The following is a 16,381-nucleotide window of genomic DNA, read 5'->3' as shown; positions in this document are numbered from 1 at the left end:
CATATTTCATTTCCCCAATCTCTGCTTCTTACGATCTGCAGAAAGTGAAAATGGCGAAACAAAGCAAATCAAGAAGAGCTGAAAACATAGGGAAAGGCAAAGTTACTCCTGTCCAAATTGCTTTCATCGTCGATCGTTACCTTTCTGATAACCATTTCACTGAAACCCGCTCCACTTTTCGCTCCGAAGCTTCACATCTACTCTCTAAATCTCCCATCCATGAGGTAACCGTTTCACATTTTTTCGCACATTTCTCTATGGATTTAAGTTATATACGTTGACACTTTATTTTTTGTTTTGTTTTTTGCACTATCAAGGAATTTTAACCTAAGATTGTATGTTCTTACCATTTTCCCCAGATTACTTATTGGAGATGCATTAGTTATTAAGAGATTTACCTTAATGATCCAATAATTGACCTGTTGTGTAAATAAATTTTATATGGTCAATGCACAAAACTTAAATTCTATTAAATATAGTGTTAGGTGTACATTTTAGATTCCATGAATCATTGAATTATTTTTGTTTTTTATGTTTTATTATTTTTGAACAGGCGCCGAGGAGTTTATTGAGTTTAGGAGCAATGTTGGATGAGTACATATGTTTGAAAGAGCAGAAAGTGTTTTTGGAGCAAGAGAAAATGCAGGTTCAGAATTTGCTAAGGGGGATGCAAGGTGTTATGAACACTTATAATGCAAGTGCAAATGTGACACCACCTCCCTCAATTCCTGATTCTTCAATGCCCAAATCAACAGGTTTCAATTCTGTCTTTTTACATCTATTTCTAACTATCCTCCCCAAAGCCTTATACATACTTGCTTATCTGTTTGTTATATTTTTCTCAATAGTGTTATAGTGGTTTACTTAACAGGTGGGAGCTAGTAGCTCCAAGATTTTGCCTACAATGTTTGCATCCAGCAAAAATAATTCCTTTTCACACCGTTAGAGCACTACATAATTTGTTGTAGCTTCAAGGTCTCGGTTTATGTAATTTTTCAACATATATACACTTGGGAAACACTTTTCTGGTCCCAAATTTCCAACTGTGGCACCGCCTGAGCAAACATAACGTTATAGCATCAGTCCTTGAGACCTTAAGATATGCCACCTTGAGTCTCACATTCCCAATTTTGGTATCACTGGAGCTATATGATATATGGACAACCTTACATTTATAGATCGTTTAAACCTTTGGATAATATCACACTTTTATCTGTGTATTACTTCAATGACGATGTTATAGGCGCACTTAACTTGATCTTTCCTATTGTCTTTGGTGGTAATACCTTTGTGACTGATGAACTTCAAGTTTGATTTTCTTCTTCTTTTAACTCTTTGAGTCAACCAGAGTTTTATGTACATTGATGTGATGGTCAAATTAGTACATTGCAATAATAGGCTGACTTATCTGATGTCTTACTCACTAAAGTTGGCTTCTCAATAAAGTTCAGTACATTCCAATTTGAATTAGGAATTCTGTGTCCAACTCTATGCAGCCCTTAACTACATATGCATCTGATCATATATGTATTATCTATTCCAACAAATAATACAAAAGGAGGTTTTCACACTTGTATTGTTGTTGCGGAGTGGACATATATTCGCAGATAAACGCACAGGTCCTTGAAAAAAAGATTGGTATATAGCACCATTATTAATCAGACAGGATTGATTGAATTCGCATCATTCCTAGGATACAATAACAATCCATTGCTTTTTGCCCCTGAAAGATGTGCTATTCCATGTTATGAATGCCAAAATTATTCATTAACTGCAATAATCAGGAAACAATCAATTCCTTAGATCCATAGTATTACATACTTTCTGGAACTGACTTCTATTTTGTAAAATTTATCAGGTTATTGTTCTGGTTCAGCTCTTATGCCAGCACCAGTGCCTTCGAATACTGCTGCAGATGCCATGAAATTTTCTTATCCAACTTCCATCCCAACAACTTCAAAAAGAAAAGGGTCCAAGGATGTTTCATATGCTTCCACAGCTGCCAAGAAATCTCGTACTCGGTCACCCACCAATCAGTACAACAATGTTATGAAGAGCTCTGCAGTTCAGTTATCAGATCCCATTGATGAACCAAAAAAGTCACCAATCCAAGGATTTAACATTGACGAGTGTTTGGTGAACTACCCCATTCAGCCGCTTGTAACTAATTCTTCTGGTCCTGAGACACCTCCAATAGAATCTTCATCCCAAATTGATAAAGCTATCTCTCCACCAGAAATTTGTTCGACAGCAACTTTCAGCAAAGAAGCTACTCCCTCTCATCTAATGTCGACTAACCGCATGATTATCTCTTCAGAGACAATTCAAGTGACCCCCACCAAACAAATATCATACTATTCCATAGAAAGAAATCAATGTGTTTCGACTTCCTCACCGGTTAAAGCAAACCTGAAGAGGCCTATGAAGAGAGATCAAGTAAAAGGTAGGCTGGATTTTGATGCCTCAGACATTCCAAGTAGTTCAGATATGCCACAAATTCCTGACATGATTTCAACATCTGAATCTGAGAAGGAAGGAGATATTTTTGACTTGGATTTTCCTAACTTAGATGCTCTGGGTGCAAATTTTAGTTTTTCTGAACTGCTGCGTGATTTTGACATTGATGGACAAGGGATTGATTATTCTTGCCAGGACAAACTGGACTTTTCTCCAGATTCATTTTCAGGGTAAAAATTCTTGCTTTTTGTATATGAAGAAAGGTTTCTTGTTGCATCCATAATATAATGCCAGTTAAGGTACAAATCTAAGTTTTCTTCTAATGTTTAATGCACAGGTCACCTTATGAGTCTGGAAATGTCAACAATGATGCAAACCAGATTACATCACAGATTTCATCGACAGTTACTGAAGTCTTTTCAGAGAAAGATACAAGTTTACTAGGTAAAAGGGAATTCTTGACTATGCAATTGCATGTGATCTTTTCTGTGAAAGTGATATTAATGGTTTTCACTTTTGTCATTGATTCTTCAGGTTCAGATACTGTGAAAACTGTGAAATCTGTAACCAAGCGTGTCCAGCTTGTAAGTCCTGGTAAGTGGTAGTTGCTTCACTTTCAGCTTTACCTTTTATTTTGTATAAACAGCTAGTAGAGTCTACAAGACTAATCGATTCTATATCTTTATTGCCTTTGCAGTTAAGAGTAACAGAAGCTCGAGAGATTAGAACACGTATGCAAGAAAGTGACTAAATTCTTTGACAGATGGATATGGAAGCTGATATGCTAGAATTCATCACAGCTGACTTGATTCATGAAACCCAATAGAATGACCTTTTTAAGAGTCACTATTCTTTCATTAGTAATGGATTTGAGTAACAGAGAAGCCTCTAGGTACATTTTGTGTGTTTGATACACTAAAATATCTATTGTACATAACTTGCATCTTGTCGGATGAAATCAAATTGGATAGCTCTCAGGCAAGGTACTTTTCCAGCTTCTCAATTTCTTCTGGGCTTCCAATAAAAATAGGCGTTCGTTGATGTATCTGCAACAAAGAAAAGTAATTAAGGTCTTATAGACTAATGAAGAAAAATACACTACTATGATGCTTGAACCATTCTTTATCATTATATTACATAATTTACGAATAGAGGATCTCAAATTTACCTGCTCAGGCATGATATCCAGTATCCTTTGGGTGCCATCTGTTGCTTTGCCACCGGCTTGTTCTATGATATAGCTCATTGGAGCACATTCATACAAGAGCCTCAAGTTCCCATTCTTGGCGTTCTTGTTCTTAGGATTACCATAAATACCGCCATACAACAACATTCTGTGGATTTCACCCACAAGACAACCAATGTAACGGCCTGAATATGGCTTGCCATTCGGACCTGGTTGTCTTAAGTGGTCAAGATAATTCTGCAATTTCTCATCCCATAGATCATAATTTCCCTCATTAAAGGAATAGATTCTTCCAGCCTTTGGTATTTTGATATCTTCATGTGTCAAAACAAATTCTCCATATGCTGGATCTAAAGTAAATGCATGTACTCCATTTCCAACTGAGAGTGTGAAAACCACTGAACTTGAATAAAGACAATATCCTGCTGCTACTAAATTGCTCCCTGGCTGACAAACGCTAACGATACACTTTTCCCTGGCTTGGTCAATCTGAAAATCCAAGAATTACTGGATCATGAGATGCAAATTAAATCGAAAGCTCCTTGTATTAAGTAAGAAGACTTGTTTTTCTGGGTGATTCAGGTTTCTTTTTAGATGTCGGTAGAAAATATAAATAACTTTTTGTGCTTTTCATAAAAAAAAGGAGCAGCTCGGTACACAAAGCATCCCCGTTCATGCAGGATCCTAGGAAGAATGCACCCATAGCAGTGTGATATAGACAGCCTACCCTAATGCAAGCATTAATGACGGCTTGCATGGCTTGAACCATGGCCTCCCCTTCAACTTTCTATGCTTTTCATAATTAGTTCTGTTTTTTTTATATACAATATTGAGCTGAGATGAGTTTAAATGGAGCGATATGAACAATGATGATTCATATAGCCGATACCAACTTGCTTGGGTTTGAAGCATAGTTGTAATTATACATAAGTTTCATGTTAAAATTGCGAGAGAATTACCGTGGAATCATCATCCATGTCTACAAGGCATACTTGATCTGGACCATAAATTCCAAATATTGATCCAGTGGTTAAGGCAATATCTATATTAGCAGATCCATCAATGGGGTCAAACACCACAATGTAATTTCCAGAGTAAGTTTCTTCAACTGCAACTGGTACATCTTCTTCCTCTGATGCTATAATTCCTGTCCTTCCACTTGATCTTAGACAATTGCAGAATAACTACAACAGCACAAACAACATTTTTAGCTGATCACTACACTAAAATCAAAATAATCTAATTGTTGGGAGGTAAAAAAGCAACAAACCTCATTGGATACAACATCAAGTTTTTTCTGATCTTCACCTTGGATATTAACAGTGCCTTGAGCTCCAGTAAGGTTAACAATACTTGACCTTTGTAAAAGTGAAGCAATTTGCTTGCAGGCTAACGATATGCTCGAAAGAACTATGGCTAATTCTGCATCAATGTTGCCTGCTTGTTCTTGCCGCAACAGCCATGTTGTCAAGTTAACCATTTCATATCGGTTTATTGGTTTCTTGATCTGTGTTGGGGCTGTTTTTGCTCCATCCAAGCTTGCTGCTTCGCATTGAATTCTTGAATTGGAATGAGAACTGAAATTGCCATTACTTAGCTGTTGTGATCTCTTGGTATTGGTGGAAAGGAGATGGAAATTAGGAGAGAGACGAGAAATGGAAGAAGAGTTTGAGAATTTGGTGTTCCAAGTAAATCTTGGAATAGCTTCAGCCATTTCTTTCTTCTCTCTGTCTCTCTGAATTGACTATTGGATAGCCAGCTTATCTTCTCATTTTTGACAATTGTGGGAACATGATTTGTCACGATAATATCTAAAGTTCCAAAAAGTAAAGAGCAACTTGTTTGAAGATCAAAAGATATGCGGCTGAAAATCTAAGGGATGAAAATGGTGTCCCTACAACCCCAACAGAAAGTTGATTTCACTTCTAAATGCTTTTATTGCAAAGGGAAGAATGAATTCTTTGGACTTAAAAAGGAAACTTTGAAAATCAAATTTTCATGTTTTTATGGTTGTAAATTGTAATGCATAGTTCAAAGAAGAAGCAATAGCAGAAGTCCATCATTTCAAATACAAATAGAAAGATGGATTCAATCCTAAAGGAGTATCTCAAAATTTAGTAAAGGGTTTGAGTTAACTTAATTCATTGTTTTAAATTGTGTTGGAAGCTCATATTCTAACATTGTCATTAAAGCCAAAATTTGGTAACACTTCTTAGTCTATTGAAAGGGAAACCTTGGAGCAATGATAAAGTTGTCTCCATGCAACCCGTGTGTTAGGGGTTCGAGCCGTGTTGGCAGCTACTGATATGGTGTCCATCTCATTCAAATGATTTGGTAGCCAATTTTGTTGACTTGGTTTGGTTTGGTAGCCAACCTTGTTGAATTTGTATAATTTGGTAGCCAATTTTATTGACTTGGTTTGGTTTGGTAGCCAACCTTGTTGAAATTGTGAAAAAAATGTGTAAATTGTCAAATATTGTAGGCTTTAGAGAGTGAGGTTTTAGCTATAAAAGGAGAGCTTTAACTCTTATTTCGACACACCAACAAAGAGAGAAAAGAGAGAGCAAGGTATTCCATAAACTATAAGAAAATAGTTTGTGAAGAAAAATAGAGTGTGAGAGATATTGTAGTGAGGTGGAAAAAAACAAAAGAGTGTTTATTTCTTTTGAGAGTGTAGTGGTCTTAGGAGTATTTTTTACTCGTTACTACACAGTGTAAAATTCCTCGCTATAGTGATATCAATTGCTCTTCTTGGCCGTGTTTTTTTCCCTTATTCAGAAGGGTTTCCACGTAAAATTTTGGTGTCATTATTGGTGCATTTCTATTCTTGCTGATTTAACCATAACTTAGTGTTCTGCGTTTATCACTAATACCGTGAATACTATTTTTACGGGGTTTATTCCCAACAAGTGGTATCAGAGCCAATGTTCTATCTGAGTATGCTCTGTGGTTGCAGCACAGTCTGAACTTCCACATCAGAAAAGAATTACTTTGGTCTCCTAATAAATAGAATTTGTATTTGTGATAAACGATGGAAGCCAACACTAGTAGAATGGTTACCTTGAATGACACAAATTATGCCATTTGGAAGGGCAAAATGGAAGATTTACTCTATGTCAAGAATTTTCATCAACCTGTCTTCGCCACTGTAAAGCCTGATAATAAATCAGATGAAGAGTGGAATCTGTTACACAGGCAGGTTTGCGGCTTTATTAGACAGTGGGTTGACGATAATGTTTTGAACCATATTTCTGGGGAGACACATGCTCGGACCCTTGAAAGTTTGTATGCTCGGAAAACTGGAAACAACAAGATGTTTCTGATAAAGCAGATGTTGGGTTTAAAATACCACGATGGTTCCGCGATGACAGATCATCTGAATAATTTTCAGGGGATCATGAACCAGTTATCTGCTATGGGCATTAAATTTGATGAAGAAATTCAAGGCTTGTTTCTACTTGGTTCCCTACCAGATTCTTGGGAAATTCTTAGAACTTCATTATCAAATTCTGCTCCGGATGGTGTGATCTCTATGGATCTTGCCAAGAGCAGCCTTCTAAATGAAGAGATGAGAAGAAAATCTCAGGGTTCCTCCTCATCAGATGTCTTGGTGACTGACTCTAGGGGAGAAGCAAGAATCGGGGTTCTCAAAATAGAGAACATAATAGAAGCAAATCCAGAAGCAGACTTAAAGATATTGAGTGTTATCATTGCGGGAAGAAAAGGCACACAAAGAATTTCTGCCGGATTTTGAAAAAGGAGAATAGAGACAAGGAAGAACAGAAAGAAGATGACAATCGTGTGGCCACTGTCACTACAGAAGATCTTGTTACAGTCCTTGATGCGGATCTGATAAATATTGCTTATGATGAGTCAAGCTAGGTTGTGGACAGTGGTGCCGCATCTCATGTGACATCAAGGAAGGAATTTTTCTCATCATATACTCAGGGTGACTTTGGAACTCTGAGTATGGGTAATGAGACTGTATCTAGAGTGGCTGGTGTTGGAACGATTTGTTTGGAAACTAGTATTGGAACTAAACTAGTTTTAAACAATGTAAAGCATGCACCTGATGTTCGTTTGCACTTGATCTCTGTTGGTGTTTTGGATGATGAGGGATATGTCAGTACCAATGGTGCTGGAAAGTGGAAGCTCACTAAGGGCTCCATGATTGTGGCTCGTGGGGAAAAGCGTCGTGGTCTATACTGGACTACGGCCTCTACCTGTGTTGATATGGTGAATGCCGTTGAGAGCCATAACTCTTCAACGTTATGACATAAGAGGCTTAGCCACATTAGCGAAAAAGGACTAAATATTCTTGCAAAGAAGAAATTTTTGTCAAATTTTGAAAGTGCAAAATTAGAAAAATGTGAGCACTGCTTGGCTGGAAAACAAAAAAGAGTTTCTTTCCAGTTTCATCCTCCTTCAAGAAAGACAGAGTTGCTTGAGTTGGTGCATTCAGATTTATGTGGTCCAATGAAGACAAAAACTTTGGGTGGTGCACTTTATTTTGCTACCTTTATTGATGATTGTTCAAGGAAACTTTGGGTCTACATCTTGAAGACTAAAGACCAAGTGTTGGGTGTCTTTAAGCAGTTTCAGGCTTCAGTTGAAAGAGAAACTGGAAAGAAGCTGAAGTGTATTCGTACTGATAACGGTGGTGAATATTGTGGACCGTTTAACGAATACTGCAAACAACAGGGTATCAGACACCAAAAGACTCCTCCTAAGACTCCTCAGCTTAATGGTTTAGCAGAAAGGATGAACAGGACATTGATGGAAAGAGTCAGATGTTTGCTTTCTGAAGCAAAGTTGCCAAATTCCTTTTGGGGTGAGGCTTTGTTGACCGCCGCACATGTTATTAATCTATCCCCTACGGTTGCTTTGCAAAGTGATGTTCTAAACAAAGTTTGGTATGACAAGGATGTCTCCTATGACCACTTGAAAGTGTTTGGTTGCAAAGCTTTTGTACATGTGCCTAAAGATGAGAGGTCAAAGTTAACTGCCAAGACAAGACAATGCATCTTCATTGGTTATGGCCTTGATGAGTTTGGTTACAGGCTATATGATCCAATTGAGAAGAAGGTTGTGAGAAGCCGTGATGTTATCTTCGTGGAGGATCAAACCATTGAAGATATTAACAAAGCGGAGAAGTTAAAATCTTCAAGTTCTGAAGGTTTAGTTAATCTTGATCAAGTTCCTCATACAAATGGGGATGACACTGGTGGGCTCAATGATGATGGTGATGCCCAGAACCATATTCCAGATCAACATATTGATGGTGATAGGGATAACAATGCTAATGTTGATGAGGTAGATGCTCCTACGCACGAAGCTGTGGACGAGTTAGATATTCCACTCAGGAGGTCTTCTAGACCTCGTACTCCTTCCTTCCGTTATTCACCCAATGAATATGTATTACCCACTGATGGGGGAGAGCCTGAATGTTATGCGGAGGCCATAGAAGATGAGCACAAGGATCAATGGATTGAAGCCATGCAAGATGAGATGAAATCTCTGCATGAGAACCATACTTATGAGTTGGTGAAATTGCCTAAGGGCATGAGAGCTTTGAAGAACAAGTGGGTGTTCAAAGTTAAAGCTGAAGAACATAGTTTGAAGCCCAAATACAAAGCTAGATTGGTTGTCAAGGGATTTTGTCAAAGGAAAGGTATTGACTTTGACGAAATATTTTCTCCTGTTGTAAAAATGTCCTCCATTCGGATAGTTCTTGGTTTGACTGCCAGTCTTGATTTGGAGATTGAGCAGATGGATGTGAAGACTGCTTTTCTTCACGGTGACTTAGAAGAGGAGATTTATATGGAACAACCTGAAATCTTCAAGGCAAAAGGTAAAGAAAATCTTGTATGCAAACTTAAGAAGAGTCTATATGGATTGAAGTAAGCTCCCAGACAGTGGTACAAGAAGTTTGAGTCTGTTATGGGGGAGCAAGGCTACAAGAAGACTTCTTCAGATCACTGTGTGTTTGTACAAAGATTTTCTGATGACGATTTTATCATCCTCTTGCTATATGTGGATGATATGTTGATTGTGGGCAGGAATTCTTCTAAGATTGACGAGTTGAAGAAACAAGTTGAATAAGTCTTTTGCAATGAAAGACTTGGGTCATGCTAAGCAGATTTTGGGCATGAGAATTACTCGTTCGAGAAACGAAAGGAAGCTTTACTTGTCACAGGAGAAGTACATAGAACGTGTACTGGAGCGCTTCAATATGAAAAGTGCTAAGTTGGTTCGCACACCTCTTCCTGGTCATCTGAAGTTGAGCAAGAAGATGTGTCCAACAACAACGGAGGAAAAAGAGAGAATGGCCAAGATTCCTTATTCCTCTGCCGTTGGAAGTTTGATGTATGCAATGGTATGCACTCGACCAGATATTGCTCATGCAGTCGGTGTTGTTAGCAGATTTCTCGAAAATCCAGGAAAAGAGCATTGGGAAGCTGTAAAGTGGATACTCAGGTATCTAAGAGGAAGCTCACGTGAATGCTTATGTTTTGGAGGATCAAATCCAATTTTGAAGGGCTATACAGATTCTGATATGGCAGGTGACCTTGATAACAGAAAATCCACTACTGGATATTTGTTTACTTTTTCAGGGGGAGCTATATCATGGCAGTCGAAGTTGCAGAAGTGTGTCGCACTATCTACAACTGAAGCGGAGTATATTGCGGTTACTGAAGCTGGCAAAGAGATGATATGGCTCAAGAGATTTCTTCAAGAACTTGGATTGCGACAGATGGAGTATGTTGTCTATTGCGACAGTTCAGAGTGCAATAGACCTGAGCAAAAACTCCATGTACCATGCGAGAACAAAACACATTGACGTCAGATATCATTGGATTCGTGAGCAAGTGGAGAACGAATCACTTCAAGTCAAAAAGATTCACACGAGTGAAAATCCTGCAGATATGTTGACCAAGGTGGTACCAAGAGACAAGTTCGAGCTATGCAAAGAACTTGTCGGCATGCACTCAAACTAGAAGATAGTGCTACCTCCTCTAGATGAGTGAGATTGGAGGGGGAGATTGATATGGTGTCCATCTCATTCAAATGATTTGGTAGCCAATTTTGTTGACTTGGTTTGGTTTGTTAGCCAACCTTGTTGAATTTGTATAATTTGGTAGCCAATTTTATTGACTTGGTTTGGTTTGGTAGCCAACCTTGTTGAAATTATGAAAAGGGTGTGTAAATTGTCAAATATTGTAGGCTTTAGAGAGTGAGGTTTTAGCTATAAAAGGAGAGCTTTAACTCTCATTTCGACACACCAACAAAGAGAGAAAAGAGAGAGCAAGGTATTCCATAAACTATAAGAAAATAGTTTGTGAAGAAAAATAGAGTGTGAGAGATATTGTAGTGAGGTGGAAAAAAGCAAAAGAGTGTTTATTTCTTTTGAGGGTGTAGTGGTCTTAGGAGTATTTTTTACTCGTTACTACACAATGTAAAATTCCTCGCTATAGTGATATTAGTTGTTCTTCTTGGCCGTGGTTTTTTCTCTTATTCAGAAGGGTTTCCACGTAAAATCTTGGTGTCATTATTGCTGCATTTCTATTCTTGCTGATTTAACCATAACTTAGTGTTCTGCGGTTTATCACTAATACCGTGAATACTATATTTACGAGGTTTATTCCCAACAGCTACTAATGCCTGCATTAGGGTAGTCTGTTTATATTATTACCTCTTTGGTTGCGGCCCTTCTCCGAACCATATGTTAAGAAAAAAAGATATATTGCATATGAACACATTCTCAATTCCAATTGTATAGTGAATTGAATCACTCTATAGCTTTTCAAGAGCCTATAATTATTCAGGCATTTGTGCTATATACAAATTTACAGCTTTTATTTGAATTAATATACAAATTTACAGCTTTTGGTGCTTACAATATTAAAGAGGTTGAAAAAGTCACTAAGACATCTGCATTAAGATTAAGACAAGTACTTCTCCAATTTTTCAACTTCTTCTGTGCTTCCAATAAACAATGGAACTCTTTGATGTATCTGGAAAGACAGAAACAAAAGAAACCAAATTAACTACTAACCTATTTTGCTTGTTAACAGCAAATGTAACAATTAGTTTGTTCTCACCTCAACTGGTTGAATATCAAGAATTCTTTGTTGGCCATCTGATCCTTTGCCACCAGCTTGTTCTACAATAAAGCTCATGGGCGCGCATTCATACAAAAGCCTCAACTTCCCGTTCCTGCTCTTTTTGTCTCGCGGGTAGCCATAAATACCACCATATAAAAGTGTCCTATGAAAATCACCAACCAAACTGCCAATGTACCTAGCCGAATAAGGCTTACAATTAGGACCGGGTTCCTTCAAGCGATCGATGTACTTCTTCAACCTGTCATCCCATAGCTGGTAGTTTCCTTCGTTGAACGCATAGATCTTTCCAGCTTTTGGTATTTGGATGTTTTCTTGAGTTAGAATGAATTCTCCAAACATTGGATCCAAGGTGAAAGAAAAGACTCCTTTTCCCAACGTGAGCACAAAAATCACAGAGCTCGAGTACATGCAGTAGCCTGCTGCTAAAAGGTTATTCCCTGGTTGGCACACATTCACTATGCACCTTTGCTCCACATTGTCAAGCTGCAATTTTGGACAGGTATTCGATAGTTAACTATTTTAACTATCGTTCTAACACAATTCGTAACTAGAAAGGATAAATAGTCCGTATAGTACCATGGTAGTATCTTCAAGATCGACGAGGCAATCATCATTTGGACTGTATATTCCGAAGATAGAGCCAGTAGATACAGCAGCATCAACATTTGATGATCCATCAAGAGGATCAAATACGACAATGTAGTTTCCATAGTAACTCTCCTCTACTGCCACTGGTACGTCTTCTTCCTCTGACGCTATAATCCCTATCCGTCCACTTGACCTTAGACAATTAGAGAATACCTGTTCAAGCCATTTACATCAACCTTCAATAACCAGCTCAATAATGCCATACAAGTAACACTCCAGACATTTATCCCGAATCTTTCTAAGTTAACTTACTTCTTGATGCAGAAACCTCGAACCCCTAAAGCGACAAGTAAATAAACAAATACATAAATTTTGTTCCTTGATAAGTAATGTGCTAAACAAATCTTATGCCAGAAATAGCAAGTTCACTATACACATAATTATTGACTCCCTTTTAAAGTATTAGCATTCATCCATTTTTGACACATCAATATCATTGTTTTGAATGTTAGGATTACCTTTTCCGCTCTTGTGTCATTCTTCTGAGGGTCAAATAAATTAGAAACACAAAAGTTTGTTAATCTGATGATCCACAACAGAAGATGATCATATTGATTCGGAGGTAGTGAAAGTCCTAGTTAGGTATACTAACTACAAGAATGAGTTACCACCGAGGTATTATGGGATTGTTGGAATCCCTTTCACTCTTAACGTAGAAATCTCGAGTTCGAGCCTTAAAAATGAACAACATTTCAGTAGGGAACACTTTACTACTTAGTGGACTATTCAGCGTGAATCCAGATTAGTTATGCCAGTGAACTCAGATACTGAATAATTTGAATCAGTGGTATAGCTAGGACTTGCACTTTATGGGTTCTAAATTTTAGAATAGCGACATCAGGTGTTAGTAAGTAGGTTTTTAATTTTTGAACTAAAGCTACTGGGTTCGGCCGAACCCGTATGTCAGCTACTAGCTCCGCGCCTGATTCGAATGGTTATACTGAAAAAAAGCACTAGAAGAATGAGTTATAAACCTCATTAGAGACAACATCAAGCTTCTTTTGGTCCTCTCCTTGAACATTAACAGCACCTTGACCTCCAGTAAGTTTTGAAATGCCAGCTCTCTGAACCAGAGAAGCAATCTGCTTACAAGCCATAGAAGTACTTGAAATAACAATAGTAAGTTCAGAATCAATAACCCCATCTTGTTCTTGCATCAACAACCAGCTAGTCAATGTCTGCAGCTTATATCCATTCTGTTTCTTGGTTTTTATAGCCTCTGTTGCACCTCTATCAATGACCATGCACCTCACTCCTCTATGTCCACAGCTTCTCTTTATGCTGTTTTTGGTGTACAAAAATGAAGTCTTTTTATGTAGAGCATATAGTTGAAAAAGAGACAGGCGAGAAATGGAATGAAAGCTAGAGAAGCTAAAGTTTGAAGTTGGCGCTGTGGTAGTTGAAACCGCCATTGGTAATTTACTAATTTTGCTTTACTTTTGATTTTTGCCTTAGTGATTTGTGATCACAAAAATTTCTTTCTCATCCTTTACTACACCAACTGTCTCTCAATTCAAAACTAATACTGTGCGTGTGAATATTGAATATTCATTCTGTCTATATTTTGTTTCATTTCTCACTAGTTAATCATACTAAAAGATTTACTACTAAACATTAACCTACCTACCTACCTAAAACGTGCTAATAACAACTAATCTTAATTTCAATTATTTGGTCTCCTCTATCGCCTATTAAAATACTTTTGTTTATTATACTCCATACTTTTTATTTCATAAACAGAATTTAATTTGACACGAAGTTTAGAGAAGAAAGAAAAACTTTTGATATATATCATGTATACTTAGAGAACTTGTGATCAAACCATTTCGATGAAAAATTTAAAGTTAATTTTTTTTTAAGTACAGAAAAGTTTTTTTTTTTTTTTTTTTGAAACGGGAAAGGAAGAAAATACAATATAAAATTGAAGCTAACGAGTAATATACTTACTAATTTATAATTGATTGTTATTCTCTCTCAATTTAAAGTTGGCAAATGTGGGATAAAGTGTAAGGCTGGTAATTAAGAGGGTCCCACTTATCCTGGCATTCGTGGTTAAGCGTTTGAGCTGAGTTCAGAATTCACATCTCTCTGATCTTAGGCTGCAGAATAAATCCAATATAATAACTTGGGTTTTTGGATACCATTATCCATATTTTATAATGGTCCATGACAAACTTCTACACCTTGGAGTGTAATGGCAAAGGTCTATTCGCCTAGTATAATATTGTTTTCAGTTCGAATTATATATATATATATATACGAACGATCACTATACTAAGAATAGTGAGTATGTAATATATGATGTATTTACTAACTTAAAATTCTGAATCCACTTTTGATCATGTCTAATAATTGTGCAATTGAGTTTTCTAAAGAATTTATTGACAAATATGGGAGAATAGAAAAAGCTAAGACGTGTAGGCCATACTTGAGTCTAGTGTTCGTTTGAGAATTTGAATCTAGATTAGGTTTATTATAATTACTTTAAGACTTCTTTCTTGGCTCCTATATCATAAACAATAGAGTAATATTTATTGTATAAATTTAAGTTATATACATCATTAATATAAAAAAATTTCCCACCCCTATCAGGTCAAGTGATTCCAATTATGAGTTTTTAGACAAGTTGTTTAACTTCTCTTCCCACGCTAAAACTTCCCAAAGACGTTTAAAAAGAAAGTAATATGTAGGTGATATTAAAGTAATATGTAGGTGATATTATCAGAGGCAAACGCGCACTATAGGGAGAGGGGCCTGTACCAATCTTTCTGACAGTAATAAACTTATATTGAATGTGATGGTACCCGCGACCATTGAATCTTGAGTCTACCTCAGAATATGAAATTCCGTTTGAAGATAAATGATTAAAAAATAATTTATTGCATAAAATGTGTAGTGAAAATTGTGACTTTTTGACCGGTGACATATGCACATTACAAGGAAATCTTAATGTACTACTTATAAGACTATACTCCATTTATAAAAATTGAAAAAAATCAACTTGCTAAACAAGAATAAGACATTAATAAATGGAATTGACTTGCCTTATTCAGAAGTATCTTTTCGGTAACATCCCTAGCGTGTCCATTGTCCATTCTCTTCATAATTTTTTATCCAAAATAAAATACAACTCGTTAACTTGTTGCTCCTATTTTTTCCACAGAAGTTTGTGACTTTTCACGTTCACACACTTACATCAGAATATTATAGTTAATGAATTCAGATTCTTTCTATTAAACTGAGAGATTATTTAGAATTATGCGATTAAAACATAATTTACTACTATATTTTTACTTTTAAATTTGTAGTTTTTGAACTTAACAGAATCGATTCAGTTGAACTCCCACTTAGTACTTTAAGGGGTCGTTTGGTTGGGAAACAAGTAATCCCAAAATTAATTATCCCAGGATGTTATCCCACCCTTTCATAGGGATAATAACACTACAATCCCGGAATAACTAATTTCAGGATTAGTTATACCGCAATTATATCCTAATCAAATGTAAGATAAACTCATATCAAATTTAATTCGAATATTAATTATCCCTTGTTTGTCGTACCAAATGAGCCCTAAATCTGGCGGGGCTTAAGATTGCTTATGATTAACCAAACTAGCTAGGTGCATAAATTGTGTCCATTAATTAATTGTTGACATATCATATTAATTGTAGGAGAGAAAATTCACTCTAATTATGGATATTAATTGTTAGGAGAAAAAATTCACTTCCACTTTAACTTTCTAATAATAGCAAATGTAATACGCTTAATTTTTAATCACCCCCCCCCCCAAAAAAAAAAAAAAAAAAATTCATAAATAGACAAGCTCTTTTATCAAAATCTACTCTCGATTGAAGTTTCTAATCGAAGCATGCACGTAAATATTATTTGGTTCATAGTAAAGATATGGAAATTTCGTTAACCTTTTAGTGGGAAACCAGCAACTTAATTAATTGAAATATAAATT

At 36.6% G+C, this 16,381-nt stretch overlaps 3 protein-coding genes across 3 annotated transcripts; 1 reads left to right on the top strand and 2 right to left on the bottom strand.

The window, feature by feature from the left end:
- The first annotated feature begins 7 nt into the window (after window positions 1-7).
- On the top strand, window positions 8-3,390 carry LOC104229475 (signaling mucin MSB2-like). The gene is made up of 6 exons (XM_009782129.2): window positions 8-224; window positions 554-755; window positions 1,859-2,687; window positions 2,795-2,901; window positions 2,992-3,051; window positions 3,155-3,390. Exons 1-6 carry the CDS (start codon window positions 51-53, stop codon window positions 3,181-3,183), a joined length of 1,401 nt encoding a protein of 466 aa, XP_009780431.1. The 5' UTR covers window positions 8-50; the 3' UTR covers window positions 3,184-3,390.
- Window positions 3,240-5,485, bottom strand: LOC104229474 (fructose-1,6-bisphosphatase, chloroplastic-like). The gene is made up of 4 exons (XM_009782128.2): window positions 4,914-5,485; window positions 4,603-4,827; window positions 3,626-4,132; window positions 3,240-3,503 (listed from the first exon to the last, which is right to left on the bottom strand). Exons 1-4 carry the CDS (start codon window positions 5,355-5,357, stop codon window positions 3,432-3,434), a joined length of 1,248 nt encoding a protein of 415 aa, XP_009780430.1. The 5' UTR covers window positions 5,358-5,485; the 3' UTR covers window positions 3,240-3,431.
- Window positions 5,486-11,479: 5,994 nt separating this feature from the next.
- Window positions 11,480-14,193, bottom strand: LOC104235493 (fructose-1,6-bisphosphatase, chloroplastic-like). Its single transcript, XM_009789279.2, has 4 exons — window positions 13,392-14,193; window positions 12,346-12,570; window positions 11,746-12,252; window positions 11,480-11,658 (listed from the first exon to the last, which is right to left on the bottom strand). The coding sequence occupies exons 1-4, from the start codon at window positions 13,827-13,829 to the stop codon at window positions 11,587-11,589; spliced, it is 1,242 nt and encodes a 413-aa protein (XP_009787581.1). The 5' UTR covers window positions 13,830-14,193; the 3' UTR covers window positions 11,480-11,586.
- Window positions 14,194-16,381: the final 2,188 nt, after the last annotated feature.

This window comes from Nicotiana sylvestris, chromosome 12, assembly GCF_000393655.2.
Source record: "Nicotiana sylvestris chromosome 12, ASM39365v2, whole genome shotgun sequence".
NCBI classification, from domain to species: domain Eukaryota; kingdom Viridiplantae; phylum Streptophyta; class Magnoliopsida; order Solanales; family Solanaceae; genus Nicotiana; species Nicotiana sylvestris.
The sequence above is the reverse complement of the archived record's forward strand: the minus strand, read 5'-3'. Positions and strand labels throughout refer to the sequence as shown.

Bases quoted from the DNA above. Each gene is read 5' to 3' on its own strand.
- LOC104229475 (XM_009782129.2), top strand. From the start codon at position 51: ATGGCGAAACAAAGCAAATCAAGAAGAGCTGAAAACATAGGGAAAGGC. The intron at 756-1,858 runs GTTTCAATTCTG...AAAATTTATCAG, and splicing joins TTCAATGCCCAAATCAACAG to GTTATTGTTCTGGTTCAGCT. The intron at 3,052-3,154 runs GTAAGTGGTAGT...TTGCCTTTGCAG, and splicing joins TGTCCAGCTTGTAAGTCCTG to TTAAGAGTAACAGAAGCTCG.
- LOC104229474 (XM_009782128.2), bottom strand. From the start codon at position 5,357: ATGGCTGAAGCTATTCCAAGATTTACTTGGAACACCAAATTCTCAAAC. The intron at 4,828-4,913 runs GTTTGTTGCTTT...GTGCTGTTGTAG, and splicing joins TTGATGTTGTATCCAATGAG to TTATTCTGCAATTGTCTAAG. The intron at 3,504-3,625 runs GTAAATTTGAGA...TCTTTGTTGCAG, and splicing joins TGGATATCATGCCTGAGCAG to ATACATCAACGAACGCCTAT.
- LOC104235493 (XM_009789279.2), bottom strand. From the start codon at position 13,829: ATGGCGGTTTCAACTACCACAGCGCCAACTTCAAACTTTAGCTTCTCT. The intron at 12,571-13,391 runs GTTTATAACTCA...TGGCTTGAACAG, and splicing joins TTGATGTTGTCTCTAATGAG to GTATTCTCTAATTGTCTAAG. The intron at 12,253-12,345 runs GTACTATACGGA...CCAAAATTGCAG, and splicing joins ATCTTGAAGATACTACCATG to CTTGACAATGTGGAGCAAAG.